Source organism: Bos mutus, chromosome 14 (assembly GCF_027580195.1).
Source record: "Bos mutus isolate GX-2022 chromosome 14, NWIPB_WYAK_1.1, whole genome shotgun sequence".
Classification (NCBI taxonomy): domain Eukaryota; kingdom Metazoa; phylum Chordata; class Mammalia; order Artiodactyla; family Bovidae; genus Bos; species Bos mutus.
The window spans coordinates 30,465,517-30,491,640 of NC_091630.1; the positions used below are offsets into that span (position 1 = coordinate 30,465,517).

Sequence of the window (26,124 nt, forward strand, 5' to 3'; positions counted from 1 at the left end):
CCAGCATACCAGCCCCAAGCATCCAGATCATGCACCGAACCTGGATTGGTGATTCGTTTCATATATGATATTATACATGTTTCAATGTCATTCTCCCAAATCATCCCACCCTCTCCCTGTCCCACAGACTCCAAAAGACTGTTCTATACCTCTGTGTCTCTTTATTAAAAAAAAAAAAAAAAGCATGGAGTCCTAACCACTAGACCACCACGGAAGTAAAAAAAAAAAAAATGATAAGGAATTAAAGCTACTTTCTAAACATCTCAATAAATCTCATGATATGATTTGAGAATTAAAAAAAAAAAAAACTGGAACCAAAACTTAATCCATAAATAATAGCATTAAGGCATATGTCCTAATACTAGCAAAGACCTTTATTCACTACAAATGTACACTGTCAGTAGAAGGCGATTAGAGAACGCTAATATTTTCATGTTTCCTTTCCTGATAAAAGCAAAGAATGTATTAAATATTACTTTCTCAACTGTAACTGTTCATTTCTATGCGTATACATTCTCCGTGGGATCCAAGTAAGGTGTTTTTCCACCTTAATTTTTTTTGAAAATACAGAAAAGAAAAAGAAAGAAATATATGTGATTCTACAAGCATTGAACTGTAATGTAAATATTGTTTTTTTCTATCTTGAAAGAATTAAACAAAGAGATCACAAATGTGTTAATTAGGACTTAATTAGTGACATAAACTGAACTCATCATGGCTTAAACAAGGAAAAGTTTATAGCCTTATACAATTAAATAGCCAAGGTCTAGTATTCCCTTCAGGCAGTTAGAAGTTTCTATTTTCTCCTACAGTACTGTTTTTCATTCTTTTAATCTACTGGTTCTTCTAGTAACGAAAGTTGGACATCAGTAGGCACCAAGTTAAATGATCCTTAAGAGTATATAATCTCGGAAAAGCGATTTTCTTCCACCTGGAATCTATATCAATTGCCCCAGATCCTAGACTGATAACTGTATCAAAAGGAATTCTGATTAGTTCAGCCCAAGCCTACAGACCCATACAGAACTAGTAGAGATAAGGGTCATCAAAGCCTAAAATAGCTGAGCTGATAGAAGAAAGTGGGAGGATTGCTGGGCAAGCAAAAAAGCAGATGCTGCCAAAGAGAGAAAAATTTACTCTTTGTACAATTAGTTTACACCACATGGGGTCTCAAGGAGTCAGACATGACTGAGCAACTGAACTGAACTGATAAATATTTGGATAATATATCTTTTCTATTCTTTATTTTTTTAGAAAAAGTTTTTTTCTAATAAACTATGTATGAACTGTTAATATTTTTGAAAACTATTATCTATATCCTAGAAAAATTTCTAACAAGATATAAATGACCAACATTAATCCAGGAAAAGATACGAAGAGGCTTACAGTCACAGAAAAAAAAAATTAAATTTCCTAAATATTTAACATTGAGTAAAAACGACCAAGTAGTCTTATAGCTATGTTCTCTCTTACAAAGACAAAATATACAAGAAAATGCATGCTTAGTTTATAGGAGATCTACCTTAATGTTATCTCATGAAAAATCTATAGGTGATTAAAAAAAAGAAAAACACCAATACAGTATACTAACGCATATATATGGAATTTAGAAAGATGGTAACAATAACCCTGTGTATGAGACAGCAAAAGAGACACTGATGTATAGATCAGTCTTATGGATTCTGTGGGAGAGGGAGAGGGTGGGGAGATTTGGGAGAATGGCATTGAAACATGTATAATATCATGTATGAAACGAGTTGCCAGTCCAGGTTCGATGCACGATACTGGATGCTTGGGGCTGGTGCACTGGGACGACCCAGAGGGAGGGTATGGGGAGGGAGGAGGGAAGAGGGTTCAGGATGGGGAACACAGGTATACCTGTGGCAGATTCATTTCTATATTTGGCAAAACTAATATAATATTGTAAAGTTTAAAAATAAAATAAAATTTAAAAAAAAGATGTCTTTAGATCAAATAGAGAAAGTTTTTGTTTTGCTTTGTTTTGTTTTTAAGCAGTGTTCCATTTAGAACCAACCTACTACCTAACTGAGAACATGGTAATTATGAAAATTATTTTTAGTAGGCAAAGTTGCTAAACTTATATGCACATCAAAATTTGAAACTTCTCAACATGAATCCTGCTTCAACTTTGAGCTCAGGTTTTAAACTATGGGAGATGTAAAAACATGATTTTCACAGTAAAAAAACTAAACTTTTGAGGATGCACCTTACCTATCATATTTAGGGTCAACTCATTTGTTCAGCTTTATTGAACAAATAGTCATTAATTACCTATGAGGATATAGCAGGGGCTTGCTAATGGAAATTTAAAGATGAACATGATGCATTTTTGTGGAAGGCATGGCAACCCACTCCAGTATTCTCACCTGGAGAATTCCCATGGGCAGAGGAGCCTGGTGGGCTAAGTCCATGGAGTTGAAAGGAGTTGGACAAGACTGAGAGGCTAAACAGGGAAGATGTTCTTTTGTAATGTGTGGAGTTAAGGAAGGCTTCACAGAAAAATATTTGAACTTTGTCTTAAAGGATGAGTGATGTGATGTTGCGTTTAGAACTGAATATAGATCCAGACAGAATTTACTGAGTGTAAGGAGAAGTATGAAACAACTTGCTGGGTTCAAAGATCATTTTATAAAACTTAAGTGTAGAGAGAAAACAAAAATCTGTAAGATAAGCACTATGGAGGTTCTGGAATGTTTGGAAACGTTTTAAGCTGGAGGGTAATATGATCGATAACCTCTCTGTTGCTGGGAGATCACCATTAGCAGTATGGATGTTAGACTGGAAGAGACCAGGCTGAAGGGTGGGAGAAGAGTAAGGACATTATTCGTTAAGAATTGTCTGGGTTTGTTTCAAATATCTCATCTTGGTGGATGTTAGCATAGGGATAGTTGGATATATTTTTTTTTCTGTCACTATATTATGCTCTTGCTAAGAGAGAAAATATCTGGCTATTCTTTATTCTTTCTTTCTTATTTATTTTTTTTTTTTTTTTGGCATCACCTCATGGCATGTGGGAGGGATCTTATCTTAGTTCCCCAACTAGGGAATCAACCCTTGCCACCTGCAGCGGGAACATAGCGTCTTAACCACTGCACTGCCAGATAAGTTTTAGTTGTTCTTTCTATATTCAACAGCTCATTCAATAGGTGACACATAGCAGATCCTTAAGCAGTACATATATTTTCAAATTTTGTTAAAAACTGAGCAGAAAACAAAAAAAATAATGCTTAATTGTGCTACTTCACAATGTACTTCCAGCTCCTGAACTGCAGTGGAGACTGTTGAAATATCGATAGCACTCTCCTGCTGCTCAAAACTGTTTGTGAACTTTAAAAACTGTATTCTTTACTGAAACAGTGTCATTAATGATTAACACAGCTTGAATGATTCTAGACTTTCTAACAGCTAACTTTCATAGGGTGAAGAAAATAATACAACAAAGAGGAATATAATTTACAGGGGAAAAATCAAAAAAAAATAAAACAATCAAGGCATAGATACTTGCAACAGAAGCTGACCATACTTTAACCTTTGTAACTTGTTTTATTTTCTGGGGACAGATGTGGATTTTAAATGGAGTAAGAATATATTTAAAATTATAATCAGGCTAACCTTTTTATTTTTTAAAACTGACATTTATACAGATTTCCTGAACTATTCAAATTAATGTAGCACCAAATTTAGTCTCAAGTTAAAAACACAGAATGCATGTGTCCTGTTCTTCCTGACAACACCATGCATTCATTTCCCTGTGTCCAGATAGAAAGGCATGAAAAGCCAATCTTTGAAAAACTAAACTCTGGTTAAAAATTATTATTATGCAAGTAAAAGAATTCTGTCTACTTTATAATCCACTGTTGAACTGATAAAATAGAGAATAATACTTTTTAAAATAAAAAAAATAAATTCAGGTAGCTATATATTCTGATGTTCTGTTTTACATTTTCATCTTTTAAAGCATAGATTTTAATTAAACTTAATAACATACATATGTTTTCCACCAGAATTTCAAAACTGCATTTTTGATATGTACATTGGGTGTATACCTGCACATCAATTGTCTCTATTTGACTTTAAAATGGTTAATCATGTGTCAGAGATATTTGTGATTTCAGTGTCTGCATCTATCTCTTATAAATGGAACTGAAACAAAAGATTGTGTTATACACATATAATTTAACATTAATCTGCAGAACTATCAATATTGGGATGAGTAGTTGCAATTTAAAACATCTGCGGTTCATAATTTATATAGAAGTTAATAATCTGAACACTAATACCATGCATATAATCTGAGAGATTCACAGATGCATTCAGTTCAGTTCAGTCACTCAGTCGTGTTCGACTCTTTGCGACCCCATGAATCGCAGCACGCCAGGCCTCTCTGTCCATCACCAACTCCCAGAGTTCACTCAGACTCACGTCCATCGAGTCAGTGATGCCATCCAGCCATCTCATCCTCTGTTGTCCCCTTCTCCTCCTGCCCCCAATCCCTCCCAGCATCAGAGTCTTTTCCAATGAGTCAACTCTTTGCATGAGGTGGCCAAAGTACTGGAGTTTCAGCTTTAGCATCATTCCTTCCAAAGAAATCCCAGGGCTGATCTCCTTCAGAATGGACTGGTTGGATCTCCTTGCAGTCCAAGGGACTCCCAAGAGTCTTCTCCAACACCACAGTTCAAAAGCATCAATTCTTCGGTGCTCAGCTTTCTTCACAGTCCAGCTCTCACATCCATACATGACCACTGGAAAAATCATAGCCTTGACTAGACGGACCTTCGTTGGCAAAGTAATGTCTCTGCTTTTCAATATGCTATCTAGGTTGGTCATAACTTTTCTTCCAAGGAGTAAGCATCTTTTAATGATTGTTCTTTGCTCTCAGAAGATATTAGCAACAATTAGCGGGCGGCTGAGACCGGCACACTTAGTGGGGCCGAGAGGAGCTACCCCATGTCGGAGGTCAGGGACAGAAGCCGGGAGGACCCCATGCCCGAGGGGAGGCGGCCAAGAGGAGTTACCCCACGTTCAAAGTAAGGGGCATCGGCCGAGAGTGCCAGGCTGTGACGGCGCAGAAACGGCCGAGAGGAACTACCCCGTGTCGGAGGTTAGTGGCGGCGGCCAAAAAGAGCTACCCTACGTCGGAGGCCACGGGCGGAAGCTGAGAGGACCTACCCCACGCCCGAGGCCAGAGGCTGCGGCCGGGAGGAGCAACCCCACCTCCAAGGAGTCGTGGCTGCGCGGGCGCAGGAGAGCCTAGAGGAGCTATTCCACGTTCAAGGTCAGAAGGGGCAGCGGTGAGGAGATACCCCACAGATGCATTACAAAATAAAAATAAAGAATTAAGTCCTTTGCTATGTGTTTAAGTAATTAGTAGATTTTTGCCAGGCAATTTGTATAAAGTTTATAAAATCACATTGCATATTTTTGGAAAGCTGAGGAGTCCAGAGTGACTAAAGCCTAGGCACTGTATAGTGGTATAGCGGACTTAAAGGAGAGATGAAGTATGTAAAATAATCTCATTTGTAAGGAAAGACAATTTTTCTTAAAGAAAGGTGAAATCAACATTTGTAATTAATTTAAAAAGTAAAGTGTTACATTGAAATATACTCTTGCTTGTATGCTGGGAAACTTTTATAGATGCAATTAAACTTTAATTTAAAAGTATTCTCTGGTGTTATTAAGGTAACATATTTCCCACAGTAACAATTTATCATTACCTTTGTAGTTAACCTTGAAGCCAACAGATCCGACACTTTCATCTGTTTGAAGGTGCAGCCACATTTGGCTACTCATGCTTACTATCAGGTCTGGCACAAAGCTTCCAGTCAGCCTAAAAAGAGGTGGATAGAGAGAGGAGAAACAGATTATTAAAATACCACTGCACTGACAGGAAAGTTTCTAGTTGTTCTTTTTATATGGAACAGATCATTTGAATACCTCTCTAAGCAAATTATGAGACAGATGAGTTTCTCACAACTTTCTCAGCTAGAAACAAACAACTGTCAGATTAATTTACAAGACAGAACAGACAAATAACATAATTTAGTGATCAATGTTTACTATAAACAAGTACTATTTATGTGCTAAACTAGGTTATATTTCTGCTTTATTGACTATGCCAAAGCCTTTGACTGTGGATCACAATAAACTGTGGAAAATTCTGAAAGAGATGGGAATACCAGACCACTTGACCTGCCTCTTGAGAAACCTATATGCAGGTCAGGAAGCAACAGTTAGAACTGGACATGGAACAACAGATTGGTTCCAAATAGGAAAAGGAGTACGTCAAGGCTGTATATTGTCACCCTCCTTAGTTAACTTCTATGCAGAGTACCTCATGAGAAACGCTGGGCTGGAAGAAGCACAAGCTGGAATCAAGATTGCCAGGAGAAATATCAAAAACCTCAGATATGCAGATGACACCACCCTTATGGCAGAAAGTGAAGAGGAACTAAAAAGCCTCCTGATGAAAGTGAAAGAGGAGAGTGAAAAAATTGGCTTAAAGCTCAACATTCAGAAAACGAAGATCATGGCATCTGGTCCCATCATTTCATGGGAAATAGATGGGGAAACAGTGGAAACAGTGTCAGACTTTATTTTTCTGGGCTCCAAAATCACTACAGATGGTGGAAATTAAAAGACACTCCTTGGGAGAAAAGTTATGACCAACCTAGATAGCGTATTGAAAAGCAGAGGCATTACTTTGCCAACAAAGGTCCGTCTAGTCAAGGCTATGGTTTTTCCAGTGGTCATGTACGGATGTGAGAGTTGGACTGTGAAGAAAGCTGAGTGCCAGAGAATTGATGGTTTTGAACTATGGTGTTGGAGAAGACTCTTGAGAGTCCCTTGGACTGCAAGGAGATCCAACCAGTCCATTCCAAAGGAGATCAGCCCTGAGTGTTCTTTGGAAGGAATGATGCTGAAGCTGAATCTCCAGTACTTTGGCCACCTCATATGAAGAGTTGACTCACTGGAAAAGACTCTGATGCTGGGAGGGATTGGGGGCAGGAGGAAAAGGGGATGACAGAGGATGAGATGGCTGGATGGCATCACCGACTTGATGGACATGAGTTTGAGTGAACTCCGGGAGTTGGTGATAGACAGGGCGGCCTGGCGTGCTGCGATTCATGGGGTTGTGAAGAGTTGGACACAACTGAGCGACTGCACTGAACTGAACTGAACTGAAACTAGGTTATATCTTTCAAATCCCTGAGGCAAGGTACTAAATTTTAAATACTGAAAATCTTATATTTCTTTTAAACTGAAAGAAAAAAAGAATCTATAAAAATCTTTAACTTGTTGCTGTTTTCACACCAGTAATGTACTTCATGTTAACCTTTCAAGTTTCACAGAACTTCGTTCTAAAGAAGCACTGTGAAAAATATTTAAGTACTGTGCAAAACAATAAATCACAAAGAGCATAATATAACCCTTTGCAATACTGATGTCAGGCTAGCCATGTCAAGTATGTTTTACTGGAAACAATTTTATTTTAAATAATATGCTGCTAATTTGATATGGCATCACTGAATCTATGCATTAATAAACTCATTCAGTAATATTCACTTTTATAACCCTAAAAAGAGAAATTACTTAATGATTCCACTGTCATCAATAATGCTTCGGTCTCATGTTTGAACTGAAGCAATAATCATACAAAGGAGGAGAGAAATGAGTAAATATAACCTTGAGGGGAAAAGTCTGTCAAAAATACAAAGACTTAAAACAACAAACAAATAACTCTTTGTATTCTTGACAGACTTTTCCCCTCAAGGTCATATTTACTCATTTGCTCTCCTCCTATATCTGCCATACAACCCAGCAATTCCACTGGGTGGGCATACACACCAAGGAAACCAGAATTGAAAGAGACACATGTACCCCAATGTTCATTGCAGCACTGTTTACAATAGCCAGGACATGGAAGCAACCTAGATGTCCATCGGCAGATGAATGGATAAGAAAGCTGTGGTACATATACACAATGGAATATTACTCAGCTATGAAAAAGAATTCATTTGAATCAGTTCTAATGAGGGATGAAACTGGAGCCTGTTATACAGAGTGAATTAAGTCAGAAAGAAAAATACCAATATGGTAATATTAGTGCATATATATGGAATTTAGAAATATGGTAACGATGATCCTAAATGCGAGACAGTGAAAGAGACACAGATGCAAAGAACAGACTTGGACTCTGTGGGAGAAGGCAAGTATAGGATGATTTGAGAGAATAGCATTGAAACATGTACATTATCATATATGAAACAGATCACCAGTCCAGGTCCATACATGAGACAGGGTGCTCAGGGCTGGTGCACTGGGATGAACCTGAGAGATGGGAGGAGGAGGGTGGTGGGAGGGAGGGTCGGGATGGGGTACACATGTATACCCATGGCTGATTCATGTGAATGTATGGCAAAAACCACCACAATACTGTAAAGTAATTAGCTTCCAATTAAAATTTAAACAAAGAATACAAAGAGGAAAAAAGAATGGATCCACTGCTGAGTAAAATATCCATCATGATAGGGAATTCTAAATTACATACTTAAAAAATAGGTTTTTAAAAGAAGAAATTCTCAAGTGCTTCCCTACTTTGTTGCTAAAAACATGAACATTTCTGAAAAATTACAGGAGAGAAGATATAAAGTTTCCCTTCTTAATATCAATAAAAAGGGCACCCTAATAAAGCTGTGTTCTGGATGAAGGCTATACTATAATTAAACTAGCAGAGGGCAACATAGAGGAGTACTGTATTCCTGAGGCCACCATGGCCGCAGAATGTCCAGTTCTTAGTCAACTTCCAAACTATAAACCATGATCAACAGACTGCATTAGCAATACAGCTATGCCACCAGTGTTGAGTGTTACAGAATTTATTGGAATCCATCACAAATGAACTCAGTTAAATATTGTGATGTAATTATGAGATTGTGCATAATACTGAGGAATAGTGTGAGATATAAAGATACATAAGATATTATAGAATTTTAGACTATATTCACTTCATTCCTGCCAAAGGAAATAAAATTTGTATAATATAAAGAACACACGTACATTATCCTTTGTAATATATGTGCATATCTGTATGTACTCATATGCATACATATATGCATTATCATTTGAAAATTGATGGCACATGAACTTTCAGTCTTCAGTTGATGGGTTCAGAAGCACTCATTTTCTGAGCTACAGTAAAGAGACAGGTTTATGGGCAAGAGTGAGTACTCAAGCTCAGAGTAAAGTAAACCCATTATGAAATGGTCATGAGAGTTTAAAACTATAGGATATACATCAGCTATACCATATCAAATATGCCAACAATCTATCTCCTAGTGAATATTAAAAGGTGTTTTTTTTATAAGATTAAATTGTTCCTCTTTGTTATATCCATCTCAGTCCTATACTTTTTTACCAACCAAAAAATTTTAGTACATTTAATTTTGTCAGTTCATAAAGAACTGCTAACACATATAGGCTAATTGTTCCACTGACAACTTGCACTCCTATTTGCCATAATTCTATCTAGTTTCCAATAAATTGGTGGTGTAATAGTAAAAATAAATTTTAAAATAACGGCTAAATTAAAAATTTTCCCAGTATCAAAGTTAAAGACAATTCCCCCTTTCTCTGTAGCATTTCTTTTAGAAAACTTGAAATTATAAATGACAAAATTTCTTACAGATGTATGTCAATTTTTAAGCTAAATATGCCTCTTGTCATTTTTTCACATTACATAATGTATTTATTTGAGGCTTTAAATAAATACGAGGAAGCCGGAGAAGGCAACTGAGCGCCTTGGCCCGCCCCGCCCCCGCCCCATCACCACCAGTCCCCTCTCGCCACACTCACTAAGTATCCAGTGCTCAACCTCTCTGTAGGGCAGCACAGCTACTCAGACCTGCTGTCCGCCCCCGGGAAGCAGTTCCAGATAAAGTAATTCATGGGCATCGCTGGACTGACGGTTGCTTTGAGCCCACAGGAGCTCCCTTTTTGGATCGTGCAGACAGGTGCGTTCTGAAGGAGGCATTGTCGTTTGCTTGCCTGTCTAGGTGAATTGCAGGCGAAAGCCTCAGAAAGTTAGAGAGGAGAATTAGCCACACAGGCTACAGTTGGCATTTAAATGGTCCACTTCAAACCAGCTGCTAGTGTTTTGTTAAAGCAGTACATCTGTGCATGCAAAAGTGAATTTACCCCTCCCTCTTCTTTCTTAGCTAATGGAAAACCATTAAGGGAAGCTGGGATGAGAGACCACTTGCTCCTTTCCATCAGCTTAATAATAAACTTTAACGTGAGGTTTCAGTAGCACCTTGTTCGCCTCTTTAAATTATGACGTGCACAAACTTTCTTTTCAATGCAATGCATCTAAAGTTTTGATACCTGTAACTTTTTTTTTTGGTTGCAATTGTTTAAGAATCATGGATTTATTTTTTGTAACTTTGGCTATCGTCCTTGTGTATCCTGACAGCGCCATGTGTGTCAGCCCATGTCAATCAAGATGGGTGATTATGAAATGCCAAACTCCTAAATTAAATGTTTTGGAATTCAGTGGGTAAATAAAAATGCTGCTTTGGGGATATTAAAAAAAATGTAAGCATAAAGGAAATGTCACTCTGTCTCCCTGTTTCCGTGGGAGCTTAAGCCTAGATTATAGCCCTGTGATGTTAACTCCCTGCTTGCTGTAAAGATACAAGTTCTATTTTCCCTTTTGATAAGGACAAACAACATGTATACAAGCAGATTGTATCTGTCTGATATATAAGGAGTGAGATTCAGTTTTCCTCACAATTTCTTTAGCAGATTGTGTGTGATGTATATCACTTGTCTGGTTTAATGCTTATTCAATATTAAAAAATGGAAAAGGTCAATTTTCATTCAAATCCCAAAGAAAGGAAATGCCAAAGAATGTTTGAATTACCACATAATTGCACTCATCTCACAAGCTAGCAAAGTAATGCTCAAAATTCTACAAGCCAGACGTCAACAGTATATGAACCATGAACTTCCAGATGTTCAAACTGGATTTAGAAATGGCAGAGAACCCAGAGATCTAATTGCCAACATGGGTTGGATCATAGAAAAGGCAACAGAGGTCCAGAAAAACATCTACTTCTGCTTTATTGACTATGCCAAAGCCTTTGACTGTGTGGATCACAACAAACAGGAAAATTCTTAAAGAGATGGGAATACCAGACCACTTGACCTGCCTCCTGAGAAATCTGTACACAGGTCAAGAAGCATCAGTTAGAACTGGACATGGAACAACAGACTGGTTCCAAATTGGGAAAGCAGTACATCAAGGCTGTATATATTGTCACCGTGCTTGTTTAACTTATATGCAGAGTCTATCACGTGAAATGTCAGGCTGGATGAAGCACAAGCTGGAATCAAGATTGCCAGGAGAAGTATCAATAATCTCGGATACCCAGATGACAGCATCCTTATGGCAGAAAGTGTAGAACTAAAGAGCCTCTTGAAGAAAGTGAAAGAGGAGAGTAAAAAGGTTGGCTTAAAACTCAACATTCAGAAAACTAAGATCATGGCATCTGGTCCCATCAATTCTTGGCAAATAGAAGGGGAAACAATGGAAACAGTTGACAGACTTTATTTTTCTGGGCTCCAAAATCACTGCAGATGGTGGCTCCAGCCATGGAATTAAAAGATGCTTACTCCTTGGAAGGGAAGTTATGACCAACCTAGACAGCATATTACAAAGCAGAGACATCATTTTGTCAACAAAGATCCATCTAGTCAAGGCTATGGTTTTTCCAGTAGTCATGTATGGATGTGAGAGTTGGACTATAAGGAAAGCTGAGCATTGAAGAATTGGTGCTTTTGAACTGTGGTGATAGAGAAGACTCTTGAGAGTCGCTTGGACTGCAAGGAGATTAAACCAGTTGATCCTACAAGAAATCAGTCCTGAATATTGATTGGAAGGACTGATGCTGAAGCTGACACTCCAATACTATGGCCACATGAAAATGCGAAGAACTGACTCACTGGAAAAGACCCTCATGCTGGGAAAGAATGAAGGCAGGATGAAAAGGGGATGACAGAGGTTGAGATGGTTGGATGGCATCACTGACTCAAAGGACATGAGTTTGAGGAAGCTCCGGGAGTTGGTGAGGGACAGGGAAGCCTGGCATACTGCACTCCATGGGGTCATAAAGAGTCGTACACAACTGAGCAACTGAACTGAACTGAATATTAAAAGTGTTTCATTCTTTCTACATTTTTGGAGAGTCTTAACTTCATGGGAAATAGATGGGAAAACAGTGGAAACAGTGTCAGACCTTATTTTTCTGGGCTCCAAAATCACTACAGATGGTGACTGCAGCCATGAAATTAAAAGATGCTTACTCCTTGGAAGGAAAGTTATGACCAACCTAGATAGCATATTCAAAAGCAGAGACATTACTTTGCCAACAAAGGTCCATCTAGTCAAGGCTATGGTTTTTCCTGTGGTCACATATGGATGTGAGAGTTGGACTGTGAAGAAGGCTGAGCACCGAAGAATTGATGCTTTTGAACTGTGGTGTTGGAGAAGACTCTTGGGAGTCCCTTGGACTGCAAGGAGATCCAACCAGTCCATTCTGAAGGAGATCAGCCCTGGGATTTCTTTGGAAGGAATGATGCTCAAGCTGAAACTCCAGGACTTTGGCCACCTCATGCGAAGAGTTGACTCATTGGAAAAGACTCTGATGCTGGGAGGGATTGGGGGCAGGAGGAGAAGCGGATGACAGAGGATGAGATGGCTGGATGGCATCACTGACTCGACGGACGTTGAGTCTGAGTGCACTCCGGGAGTTGGTGATGGACAGGGAGGCCTGGCGTGCTGCAATTCATGGGGTCGCAAAGAGTCGTACACGACTGAGCGACTGATCTAATCTGATCTGATCTGAACTTGGTTTGCATGAGATATTATTTTTAATTATATTTCCTCAATAGTTTGGTGATGAGGATGGGATACAAATGACAGTTCCAGAATTAAACGGACCAGCTGACGCTCTTATAACGACACAGCAGAGATATAAGAGACTGAATTATAAAGTCTCCCTTATAGTGCTCTGTTCTTTTGGAATACTAGTTAGATGAACCACCCTCTGCAAATTTAAGACTTACTACTGAGTAACCCTGGTTAAATTGGGCTCTAAAATCCCTTCAGGACCATGATTAGCTTTGACAACGGAAAAATATGGGAAGCCAGGAATGCTGCCTAAAGTTTTGTTTTGTTGTTGTTGTTCAATTTAAACATTTTTTATTTTGCATTGGGGTATAGCCAATTGAGAATGCTACCAAACTACAGTTTGGTAGTTTCAGGTGAACAGTGAAGGGCCTCAGCCACATACATACATGTATCAATTCTCCCTCAAATCCCCTCCCATCCAGGCTCACCTGCAGTTTTTAAGCAGCTAGTATCTCTGTCACATTTGGAATACTTATGTGAATACAATTCTTCAAGATGTATGAGGGATTTAAGGGGGGCACATTATAAGCCCATTAATTACTGGTATTTGAAGCAGAACTAAAGGGCCTCTTGATGAAAGTGAAAGAGGAGAGTGAAAAAGTTGACTTAAAGCTCAACATTCAGGAAACTAAGATCCTGGCATACAGTCCCATCACTTCATGGCAAATAGATGGGGAAACAGTAAAAACAGTGTCAGACTTTATTTTTCTGGGCTCCAAAATCACTGCAGATGGTGATTGCAGACATGAAATTAAAAGACGCTTACTCCTTGGAAGGAAAGTTGTGACCAACCTAGACAGCATTATGAAAAAGCAGAGACATCACTTTGTCAACAAAGGTCCGTCTAGTCAAGGCTTTGGTTTTTCCAGTAGTCATGTATGGATGTGAGAGTTGGACTATAAAGAAAGCTGAGCGCTGGAGAATTGCTGCTTTTGAACTGTGGTGTTGGAGAAGACTCCTGAGAGTCGCTTGGACCGCAAGGAGATTAAGCCAGTTGATCCTAAGGAAATCAGTCCTGAATATTGATTGGAAGGACTGATGCTGAAGCTGAAACCCCAATACTTTGGCCATCTGATGCGAAGAGCTGACTCATTGGAAAAGACCCTGATGCTGGGAAAGGTTGAGGGCAGGAGGAGAAGGGGACGACAGAAGATGAGATGGTTGGATGGTATCACCGACTCAGTGGACATGGATTTGGGTGGACTCCGGGAGTTGATGATGGAAAGGGAGGCCTGGCATGCTGTGGTTCATGGGGTGCAAAGAGTCAGAGATGACTGAGCAACTGAACTGAACTGACTGGATGGATATTATTCTAAGAATAAAGTTTAAAATGATTTGGATAGCCAGAAGGAAAGATTGAGGAGAATGAAAAAACAAATGTGAGAATTGAAGAGCTCTCTTTCACAGAACCATCTTCTTCTTTTCTTTGCTGTTTCTGCTCCCTCTCTCCCCCTGCATCTCTATATTCTTCTTGCTTCAAATAGACACCTGGGAAGAAGGATGTGATGATCTTTTAGATACATGGTTCCCTTCATCAGTAAATTTCCCTAAAGAGAAGACCAGTGGCATGACTTCTTTAGCTCCTACTGAATTACCTGCCTTATTTGAGAACACAGGCTTGTAAGTCTCATATTCTAGCTCTGAACCCACTCCATATCTTAGCATATAGTCTACCTCCAGAAGTCTGTTATCATCCATATACCATGTATCTAGGAAAGCAAAAGTTATAAGAATATTTACTTAGGGAAGTGTTGAAAATTTAAATAGAAGATTCTGCTCCTATATGAAAGTGGCAAGATGTAGTGTAGTTTCACCAGTTACTTGGGGGAAAAAAGGGAAAAATAAATACTAGTTTGATAAATATACCAACATAAGAAAAAAGCCATATAGCCATATAATTCTATTTTTCCTTTGTCAAATGTGTGGAAAATCAGCTCTTCTGATATAATCATCAGTGAAGCTCATGCCATTGAGAAGTTACCCAGACTCCTTGACAGCTGATATTCATATGAAAGTTTCTTTTCCTATTTTCCAGAAGTTTTCAGAACTTTTACACAATGAGTTTTCAATTTACATACCTACACTTGGGGATATGCATAAGCTACTGTGGGGATTCTGAAACCACCAGCCTTTGGTCATTTGATGGAGCAAGCACGCTGGGGACCAGGAGATCACTCACCCCATTGAGGAGTAGTGGCTATCCGCCACCCTCTGCAACTGTGGAAGAAACAAGGGCTTGGGTGACCATCAGAAGAGAGTGCTCACAGTCTTTTTTCTAAAGATGAGCTGGGAGAGACTGTGGTGTTGTATCTAGATAACAAGTGAGGCCCCCATTACTTTCTACAGGCGATCCGTTGAAATTTTCTCAAAATTTACATGCCTGGGTCCAAGGAAAGATACAAATTGTCCCCTGGTCCTATCTTTATCCTTGGCTCTCTTGCTGATTGGGTGTGGTTGTTGAGTCACTAAATTGTGTTCAACTTGTTTGTGACCCCATGGGCTGAAGCCCACCAGACTCCTCTGTGCATAGAGTTTCCCAGGCAAGAATACTGGAGTGGGTTGCTATTTCCTTCTCCAGGGGATCTTCCTAACCCAGGGATTGAACCTGTGTCTCCTGAAGTGGCAGGCAGATCATTTACTGTTGAGCCACTAGGACACCCTCTCTTACTGATGATCTAAATTCAAATTAGGAAAAAGGAAGAAGGTTGGCAAGGACAGACTACTAATCAAATCTTAGAAGCAGCTACTCAGGAAACAATACTGAAAAATATGAAGATAAAAAAGTTAAAAACTGCTATGTTAACTGTTCAGTTAATACTATTTACTAAAGGAAATAACCTTTACTCTGGCCAATCGGTGAAGATAACACAGAAGAGAAAACCATATGTCACTATTCTAAGAAATTCTGGTTGGGGAAAAGAGACTCCAGAAGATGCAGAGACTGCAGAAACAAGAGAATGAGGAAAGCCCAGAAAGCTAGGGAATAATTGTCAAGTGGTTTACAATTGACAGACTGAGGGAGTCTCAGCAGTAGGAACTGATAAAATTTATGTTCGAATAACTTTTCCTCAGACTAACATAGCCTTGCTTTTTATGATAGATACAGGTGCTACTTATTCTGAAAGTGCCCCAGAAATCCTTCACTTTCCATCTGGTGATAGACCAATTCAGGTTGTTGGTATTTTAAATCAGGTTTATATGTGTTCTTTTCTTCTGTGGTTCCCACATGAACAGATCTCATGACTGAGGAACATGTTTTCTTAATCTCTCTTTATTCTCCTGTAAAGCTATCGGGAGAGATCTCCTGTGCAAATTAAAACTACCATATTGTATACTCCATATGGAGTATCTATTTAATGTCCTGGGAAAAAAACTGTCTTACTTGGTTATGGTGTGCCTTCTAAAAGAGAAGAAATGTAGCAGCGAGTGGCAGTGTTATGCTGTGCTATGTTGGAAAAGTAATCTGAGCAGAAATAAAGTAATGTATCACTTTTGGCCTTGCGATAACAATACTGGTTTAATTTGAGGTGTAGAACCAATAGAAATAGCTTACTAAAAAACATAAGCCATGATCATGTGTCAAACAATAGCCTCTGTCAACAGCTCAGTTAGAAAAAACAAATCCAGCTATAAAAAGAATAAGAAAAACAAAGGATAATAATAAAAGTACACTAACACTGTAATATTAATTCTACCAAACTTCCAGCAAACAGGGAAGGTAAATTTGATAAAGATGGTAAACCTTAATACAAAATCTTAAAGAAGTAAATAAAGCCATTTCTCTGTTAATACCTTAAGTTTTTAATACTATAACTATTATAACTTTGGAACCGCCCTCTATGGGCTTCCCAGGTAGCACTAGTGGTAAAGAACTTGCCTGCCAATTCAGGATATGTAAGAGACACAGGTTTGATCCCTGAATCAGGAAGATCCTCCTGGAGGAGGGCACGGCAACCCACTCCAGTATTCTTGCCTGGAGAATCCCACAGACAGACCAGCCTAGTGGGCTACAGACCATAGTGTCACAAAGAGTCAGATATGACTGAAGTGATTTAGTGTGCCTGCACTACCCTCTACAAAGCTTTTCTACAATTTACCTATGCTCTGCTTTATTTTTTTTCCTGTTTCTCTCATCTAAACGGATTTATATTCTTGTTTGTTTTTACTTATGAAAAGAAGTTCAGTATTTATGGCAGAGTTCCTCAAAAGTTTCCATACTCTTCTATTATTTCTTTAGCCATTTATAGAAAACTTAGGGGAAACTTGTTTCCTCCAGAAGGATCTACAGGCATTCAATATATAGATGGTTTGCTAGTAGCATTTAAAACTGAACAGTAATGCAAAACTGAGGCTTTGACTTTATTACATTTTCCCCTTCACAAGGACATAAGACCTCACTGGATAAGTTGCAATACTGTTAAACTGAAGGACATTTACAGCGTATATTGATGCTGATGGTTCCCAAGAATTACAATATAGGGTGAAAAGTGTGAAATTGACAGTTGCTCAGTCATGTCCAACTCTTTGCCACCCATGTACTGTGGCCAGGAAGGCTCCTCTGTTCATGGAATGTGGCCTGCCAGTCTCCTCTGTCCATCATATTCTCCAGGCAAGAATATTAGAATGGGTAGCTGTTCCCTTCCTCAGGGGATCTTCACAACCCAGGGATGGAAAAAACAAATCCAGCTATAAAAAGAATAAGAAAAACAAAGGATAAAAGCCCTTCTTCTTGTTTTGTTATTAAAATAAAAGTGCTACTTTTGGAATTTTAACTCAAAAGTTGAGATGAGACCATACATTAATAATGTGTTTCTCAGTTCTTCTGTAGGCCATGACACTGTGGATATTGGGCTGTTGTGAGAGCAGCAGACACATCTTTAAAAAGGCTTAGGAATTTAATTTGGTCACTTGACTTATATATATGCTTTACTGTTGTGACAGCTAACTTCCAAGTACATAAGATCCATAATTTGTGGGCATGGCATCAGACTAATTATGAATAAGTACTATTATTCAATCCTAATATTGTATTTGGGAGATGCAATCTCCTAAATCCTATTCATTTTATTTTACCAGATCCTGATCAAATAGATGATCATGGTAAAAAAGACAGCACTAGGCCCCAGCATGTTTTAACTGATTCTTGTTCATAATGCTCTTTTAATAACTTCACTTTCACTTTTCACTTTCATACATTGGAGAAGGAAATGGCAACCCACTCCAGTGTTCTTGCCTGGAGAATTCCAGGGACGGGGGAGCCTGGTGGCTGCCGTCTATGGGGTCACACGGAGTCGGACACGACTGAAGTGACTTAGCAGCAGCAGCAGCAGCAGCATGTACACAGGAGATGTGAGTTCTATCCCTGGCTCAGGAAGATCCCCTGGAGAAGGAAATGGCAACTCACTCCAGTATCCTTGCCTGGAAAATTCTATGGAGGAGGTGCCTGGCTGGCTACAGTCCATAGGGTTGCAAAGAGGCAGATATGACTGAGTGACCGAGCACTCAAGCACACATGTGCTTAGGATAAAAGTGACAAACTTAAGGCTTCAGATGCTATGGTGACTTGGTATGAAATTTTGGAAGCTTGTATTTGCCTTGAATTAAGTTGAAACTATCAGCCTAGTCAATAACAGTAAAAAGAATTGTGATTTTTGATACATATACAAACACATGCACACACATACACACACACACACACACACACACACACACACACACACCTGTGTCTGTCAAGCAAAAGAGCAAGTTTGGAAAGCTAGAGGATTCTCTACCTTTAGGGGAAGTAAAATATCTCATGAAAAATTGATAGTTGATTTTTTAGAGGTTGTAAAACTGTCTGCTCAGATCAGTAATCCATTGTAGAGCTCATGCAGGGCAGAAAAAAAACTTCTGAAGGCAATGATTTTGTTGACAGAGATATAAAAGCCACTGTTAAAATGTGGCAGATTTCAAATTTGAAGCCTCACATTTAACACAATAAGAAATTTTTGTTAACTTCCAAATATATACTTCAAAAAAGGAAATGTACAAATGAATTGAAAATGAGGCTAAAAGAAATTCAACTGAACTTTTGGAATTATCCAACAAGATGATTTCTAAGAACAGTCTTTATTTTCTTAGTAAAGTTGTGCTACCAACATAATTTTCTAAGTAAAAGAGGAATTTTAATGGCACTAGAATCTTATTTACCTAAAAGGTGAAGATATTCATAACATATTTAAGAGATGAGCAATCTGTCAGCAGAATTATTTATAGGTCACTCCTGAAGTATGGTATTGGCAGTTTCCCCAATCAAATTTACCAGAAACTTGGTGCTTTTGAATTTCATAGAATCAATGCCTATAGAAAGTAACAGATTTTGTCTAGTTATAGTGTATATGATGTCTGAATGATCTGAAATTTTTCCCACTTCAGATGCCAATACTCAGGTAGTGGTAAAGTCTCCCATCTTATTCCCCCTGTCATCCAGTAATTATATAAATGTTTACAGATTCCCAGAGAATGAATGAAAACCATTTGCTAAAATTTAGCAATACACCAGATCAAAATGTCCTAGAGTTTTACCTCTAGCCTTGTTGAAAATTAGAGCAAACCTTGCAGGCAAGCATCATATTTTTTCCCTTTGAACTTATATTTGGCAGACCTATGAATCTGGGGCAGAGATCATGTCCTATGCCCGATTTAAGTGAATCCTCTCATAATCATATTCAATACTTCAAAGGGCCTCTTTCTTCCCTAGAAGCCCTAAGACGTACAGTTACAAGGACCTTGAAGGACCCACTGGAAGAAGTATGCCACCTCTATTGCCTAGAATATTCTGCTTACATAAAAGTATTCCAGAAGAAAGACAGGCTGCTTCTGTTCTGCAGGAACTTTTTGAAGGGCTACTAACCATCCATATGGCTATCAAAGTGAAAGGAAAACCCAGGTTAAAAAAAAAAAAAAAAAAATCTATGTTTGCCAAGTGAAGCCAGCATCTCAGAAGGACTGAACAGTGTTTCCTACAAAGAATTGGAAATAAATTTTTTAGAACCACTGATAATGGCACCAAACTTAACTGAAAGAAGGTATTCCAGCAAACTACAATTCTCATGAACCACTTTACTGTCCTATTCACAACACTATTATTTCAAATATTTTAAGAATAGAATTTCATTAAAAAACACATACTATTTGTTACACTATTTTTTGTTCTGTTCCCACATTAATATTTCTGACAATCATTACTTACAAACTGATGTAAACAGTACTCCCAATAACTGAGACAGCCTTAACATGACTCCTAGCTTCATTAAGCTTTAGAGGGGTTATCATCCTGACTATAGGCTCTGGCCCGAAACTTTTCTTAAGAGAATTTACTTTAGAAAACTTTCGGTTGCAGATCCTTTCTCCATCTTTGATATGTAAATCTTGTTCACAATACTCTTACAACCAGGAATATCTCTCTCAAGGACTTGGAAGCCATCCTCTTGAAATAAAATCATCATAGGAGATAGCACTCCTATTTTCCTGAGTACAAAGCCCAACTTTATTAAGCAACTATTAGCAAACACAGATGGGCTATTAACAGTGACTAATCTCCACCTGACTTCTCTGGTGGCTCAGTGGTAAAGAATCCTCTTGCCAAGCAGGAGATGCAGGTTCAGTCTCTGGGTCAGGAAGATCCAATGGAGAAGGAAATGGCAGCCCACTCCAATATTCTTGCCTGGGAATCCCAAGGACAGAGGAGCCTGGCAGCCTATGTACGATTCATGGGGTCTCAAAAGAGCTGGACACAATTCAGCAACTAAACAGCAACAATCTCCCACCTAAAGTTTTCTAAACCTACAATGTTAGTCGCTCAGCCATATCTGACTCTTTGTGACTCCATGAACTGTAGTCCACCAAGCTCCTCCGTCCATGGAATTCACACAGCAAGAATACTGGAGTGGGTAACCATTCTCTTATTCAGGGGGTCTTCCCAACCCAGGGATCAAACATAGGTTTCCTGCATTGCAGGCAGATTCTTTACTATCTGAGCCACCAGGGAAGCTCAACATTTTTTAGTACTTTTCTACTAGCTCACCCCAGCACTTAGAAACCACCTTACCTTTTCCAGTAGAGTTCAAATTGTCTTCCCTATAGCAATAATCTTAACTCTAATTTCAACAGTCTTTAGCCCTATTGCAATGTTCCTGACTTCTGTAGCAACAGTCTTGAATAAAGTTCTCCCTAACTGTTTACTTGGCCTGACATAATTTGTCTCTTGTACCAGCACAGACATGAGCTAGTCTTACAAATCCAGCAATCCAATTACTGACAGAGTAAAACTGAGAATATCTTTCTAATTTTTCTATAATACCAAAATAAAAGTAACTGATATGCATTCAGATACTCAATCTCTAAATTTCACACACATACACACACAAACAGAAAAAAAAAAAAAAACGGTGTTAACTAGTTTGATTGCAAAGAAGATGCAGCATGAAATGTATAACATAAGAGACAAATGAAAATCTGGTATTTATAGTTTAAGAGTGCAGGAGACAGGTCTAAAGTCCCTTGATTAACTTTGATATACTAGTTCCTTCCAGTCCAAGTATAGATAAACAAAAGTGGATGTTTATTCAAACATGTGGAAGCTAAATATTATGCTATACTAAACAATTAAAGGATTATTGAAAAAAAATCAAAGAGGAAATTTTAAAAATACCTAGAGACAAATGAAATGAAAACATGACAATTCAAAATCTAGGGCACTCAGCAAAAGCAGTTCTAACAGGGAAGCTTATAGTGATAAAAATTTACCTCAGGATATAAGAAAAATCACAAATAAACAAACTAACCTTACACCTAAAGTAATCAGAGAAAGATGAACAAATAAAAGCCAACATTAGTCGAAGGGAAGAAATAAATATCAGAGCAGAAATAAGTAACAACACAATAGAAAAAATAATGGAACTTAAAAAAAAAATCTAAAAAAAAATGGGTCTTTGAAAAGATAAAGTGAAAGTGAAGTCGCTCAGTCGTGTCTGACTCTGCGATCCGGTGGACTGTAGCCCACCATGCTCTTCTGTCCATGGGATTTTCCAGGCAAGAGTACTGGAGTGGGTTGCCATTTCCTTCTCCAGAGGATCTTCCCAACCCAGGGATCGAACCCAGGTCTCCCGCATTGTAAGCAAGATGCTTTACCGTATGAGCCACCAGAGAAGTCCTAAGATAAACAAAATTAAAGATAAACAAACAAACAAAAAAAAACTTTTAGCCAGACTCACTAAGAAAAGAGAGGTAGAGAGAGAGAGGGTCTAAATCAATAAAATCAGAAATGAAAAGAGGTTGTAACCAACACCACAGAAATGTGAATGTTCATAAGAGACTGCTATGAGCAGAAAGATACCAAGATGATGGACAATCCAGAAAAAATGGATAAATTCTTTGAAAGACCCAATCTCCCAAGACTGTACCAGTAAAAAACTAAAAATATAGACAGATCGATCACCAGTACTGAAATTGAATCAGTAATTTAAACCCCCCAACAAATAAAATTCAAGGGCCAGATGGCTTCACAAGAAATTCTACCAAACATTCGAAGAATTAACATGTGTTCTCCTAAAAATTTGTATACGAACAAAATAGAACCCAAAGAGCCAAAGCAATATTGAGAAAGATAAACAGACCTGGGGAAATCAGGTTCCCTGACTTCAGACTATACTACAAAGGTACAGTCATCAAAACAGTATGGTACTTGCACAGAAAACAGACACATCAATCAATGGAACAGGTAAAAAGGCTGAAAATAAACCCACAAACTGTGGTCAAGTAGTCTATGAAAAAGGAGAAAAGAATACACAATGTACAAGAGACAATCTTTTTAAAAATGGTATTGGGAAAATTGAACAGCAACATGCAAAAGAATTAAATTAGAACATCTGCTAATAACATCTACAAAAATAAACTCAAAATGGATTAAAGACCCATGTGTAAGACTGAATACTATAAAACTCCTAGATGAAAATAGAACACTGTTTGACATAAACCGCAGCAATATTTTTTTGGTATCCATCTCTTAGAGTAATGGACATAAAAATAAACAAATGAAATCTAATTAAACTTAAAAACTTTTGCATAGCAAAGAAAACTATAAACAAAGCAACAAGACAACCTATAGAAAGGGAGAAAATATTTGCAAACAATGCCATTGACAAGTGATTAATCTCCAAAATATACAAACAGCTTATACAGTATACAAATGAAACAAACAATGCAATCCAAAACAAATAAAAATATAATAAAACAAATAAAACAAAGAATGCAATCCAAATAAAACAAATAAATCCAAATAAAATAAATAAATCAAAATAAAACAAAATAAATACAAAATAAAACAAAAAATATATATCCAAATAAAACAAAATAAATCCAAAAAAATAAAACAATGCAATCCAAAAATAGGCAGAAAACCTAAACAGACATTTCTCCAAATAAGACATATTGATACTGATGGCCAACAGGCACATTAAAAGGTGGTCAACATTGCTAATTATTAGGAAAATGCAAATAAAAATTACAATGAGGCATCAACTCACACTGGTCAGAATGGTCATCATCAAAAATATATAAATAATAAATTCTGGTCAAGAAGCAACAGTTAGAGCTGGACATTGAACAACAGACTGGTTCCAAATTGGGAAAGGAGTACGTCAAGGCTGTATATTGTCACTCTGTTTATATAACTTATATGTAGAGTACATCATGAGAAATGCCAGGCTGGATGAAGCACAAGCTGAAATCATGATTGCTGGGAGAAGTAACAATAAGCTCTGCTGCCCAGATGACACTACCCTTACGGCAGAAAGTACAGAACTAAAGAGCCTCTTGATGAAAGTGAAAGAGGAGGGTGAAAAAGTTTACTTAAAATTTAGCATTTACACAAAGAAGATCATGGCATCTGGTCCCATCACTTCATGGTAAATAGATGGGGAAGAAATGGAAACACTGACAGACTTTATTTTATTGAGCTCCAAATCACTGCAGATGGTGGCTGCAGCCATGAAATTAAAAGACACTTGCTCCTTGGAAGAAAAGCTATGACCAAACCAAACAGCATATTAAAAAGCAGAGACATTACTTTGCTGACAAAAGACCATCTAGTCAAAGCTATGGTTTTTCCCATAGTCGTGTATGGATGTGAGAGTTTGACTATAAAGAAAGCTGAGCACTGAAGAATTGATGCTTTTGAACTGTGGTATTGGAGAAGACTCCAGAGAGTCCCTTGGACTGCAAGGAGATCCAACCAGTTGATCCTACAGGAAATCAGTCCTGAATATTGATTGGAAGGACTGATGCTAAAGCTCCAATACTTTGGCCACCTAAAAGTGCAATGAACTGACTCACTGGAAAAGACCCTCATGCTGGGAAAGATTGTAGGCAGGAGGAGAACAGGATGACAGAGGATGACTGGATGGTTGGATGGCATTATTGACTTCATGGAGATGAGTTTGAGCAAGCTCCCGAATTGGTGACAGACAGGGAAGCCTGGCATACTGCAGTCCACTGGGTCACAAACAGTCAGATATGACTGAGCCAATGAACTGAACTGAACTGAATAAATGCTGGTGAGGGTGTGGAGAAAAAGGAACCCTGCTGCTACACTGTTGATGGGAATATAAACTGGTACAACCACTATAGAGAACAATATGCCAAGTCGCTTCAGTCATGTCCGACTCTGTGCGACCCCATAGACGGCAGCCCACCAGGCTCCCCTGTCCCTGGGATTCTCCAGGCAAGAACACTGGAGTGGGTTGCCATTTCCTTCTCCAATGCATGAAAGTGAAAAGTGAAAGTGGAGTCGCTCAGTCGTGTCCAACTCTAGCGACCCCATGGACTGCAGCCTACCAGGCTCCTCCGTCCATGGGATTTTCCAGGCAAAAGTACTGGAGTGGGTTGCCATTGCCTTCTCCAGAGAACAATATGGAGGTTCCTTAAAAAAAAAAAAAACCCTAAAAACAGAGTAACTGCATGATCCAGCAATGCACCTCTTGGGTAGATATCTGGAGAAAACTATAATTAGAAAAAATACAGCACATTCATACCATTCAAAAGATACCAACATTCATAGCAACATGGTTTATAATAGGCAAGACATGGAGACAGCCTAAATGTCCATTGACAGATAAATAAAGAAGATATAGTATATACTTACACACACACACACACACAAATAGAATATTACCCAACCATAAAAAAGGATTTTTTTGAAGAGTCTGATATGACTGAGCAACTGAACTGAACTGATAAAAAGGAATTAAATTACGGCACTTGCAGCAACTTGGATGGACTTAGAGATTATCATACTACATGAAGTATGTCACACAGAGAGAGACAAATACCAAATGATATCTTGTATATGTGGAATAAATATTTTGTGAATGTAATGTTTCTTATGTGACTGATGAGGACCTAGGAGAAACTTTTTGGGCCTAAGTTAAATTTAAATTTAAGCTCCAGATGGAATTATTCCTTAGTACTGATTAAGTAATATTTCATATTAAGCTACAAAATAATACTCAAATACTAATCATTCACAAATACAAGCCATATAGACATCACTATACTTTCTAATTTTTTCACTATATTTTAAACAATTAATGCAGGATGAGAGAAAAAATTTGACCATTGCTAACCAAAAATCTGCTTTAATCATTCACTTGTACACTAAACCTAAAAGTTATTCCTCCAAAGCTAGTATCATACTGAATTTTTAAATTAATCTCATATTGCTAAAAATCACATTGCTTTGTATTTTACTGTAGACTTACTATATACTTAGATACTTGAAACAGCCAAGATAAAAAAAAAAAAAAAAAAACAGCAAGAGATAATTAGAAAATTGTACTTTTATTATAAAATAGTCACAAAAAGAAAAATTATAAATGCAAATATAAATTGAAAAAAAAATCAAAGTTATACTAATAACAAAAACTTCTCGGTACATGGCTCCAGGATGTAACTTCCTTCTTGTTTATAAATGTAGGAGTTTATATTTTTCCTTTTGATAAGGATAATTAACACAGGAAATTATTATATTGGCTTGTCTGTATAAATGGGTTAGACTTCTTCTCTTTCTGCAGTCTCTATAGCAAGTTGCATATAATATG

At 38.0% G+C, this 26,124-nt stretch overlaps 1 protein-coding gene across 3 annotated transcripts in view; it reads right to left on the minus strand.

Annotated features, from left to right (window-relative positions):
• CSMD3 (CUB and Sushi multiple domains 3) overlaps positions 1–26,124 on the minus strand; it is a 1,469,470-nt gene that overhangs the window by 640,506 nt on the left and 802,840 nt on the right. For all 3 annotated transcript variants that reach the window (XM_070382828.1, XM_005887888.2, XM_005887887.2), the window contains one exon: positions 5,736–5,848. In XM_070382828.1, coding sequence (XP_070238929.1) covers positions 5,736–5,848 — 113 coding nt within the window. The remainder of the gene's footprint in view (positions 1–5,735; positions 5,849–26,124) is intronic.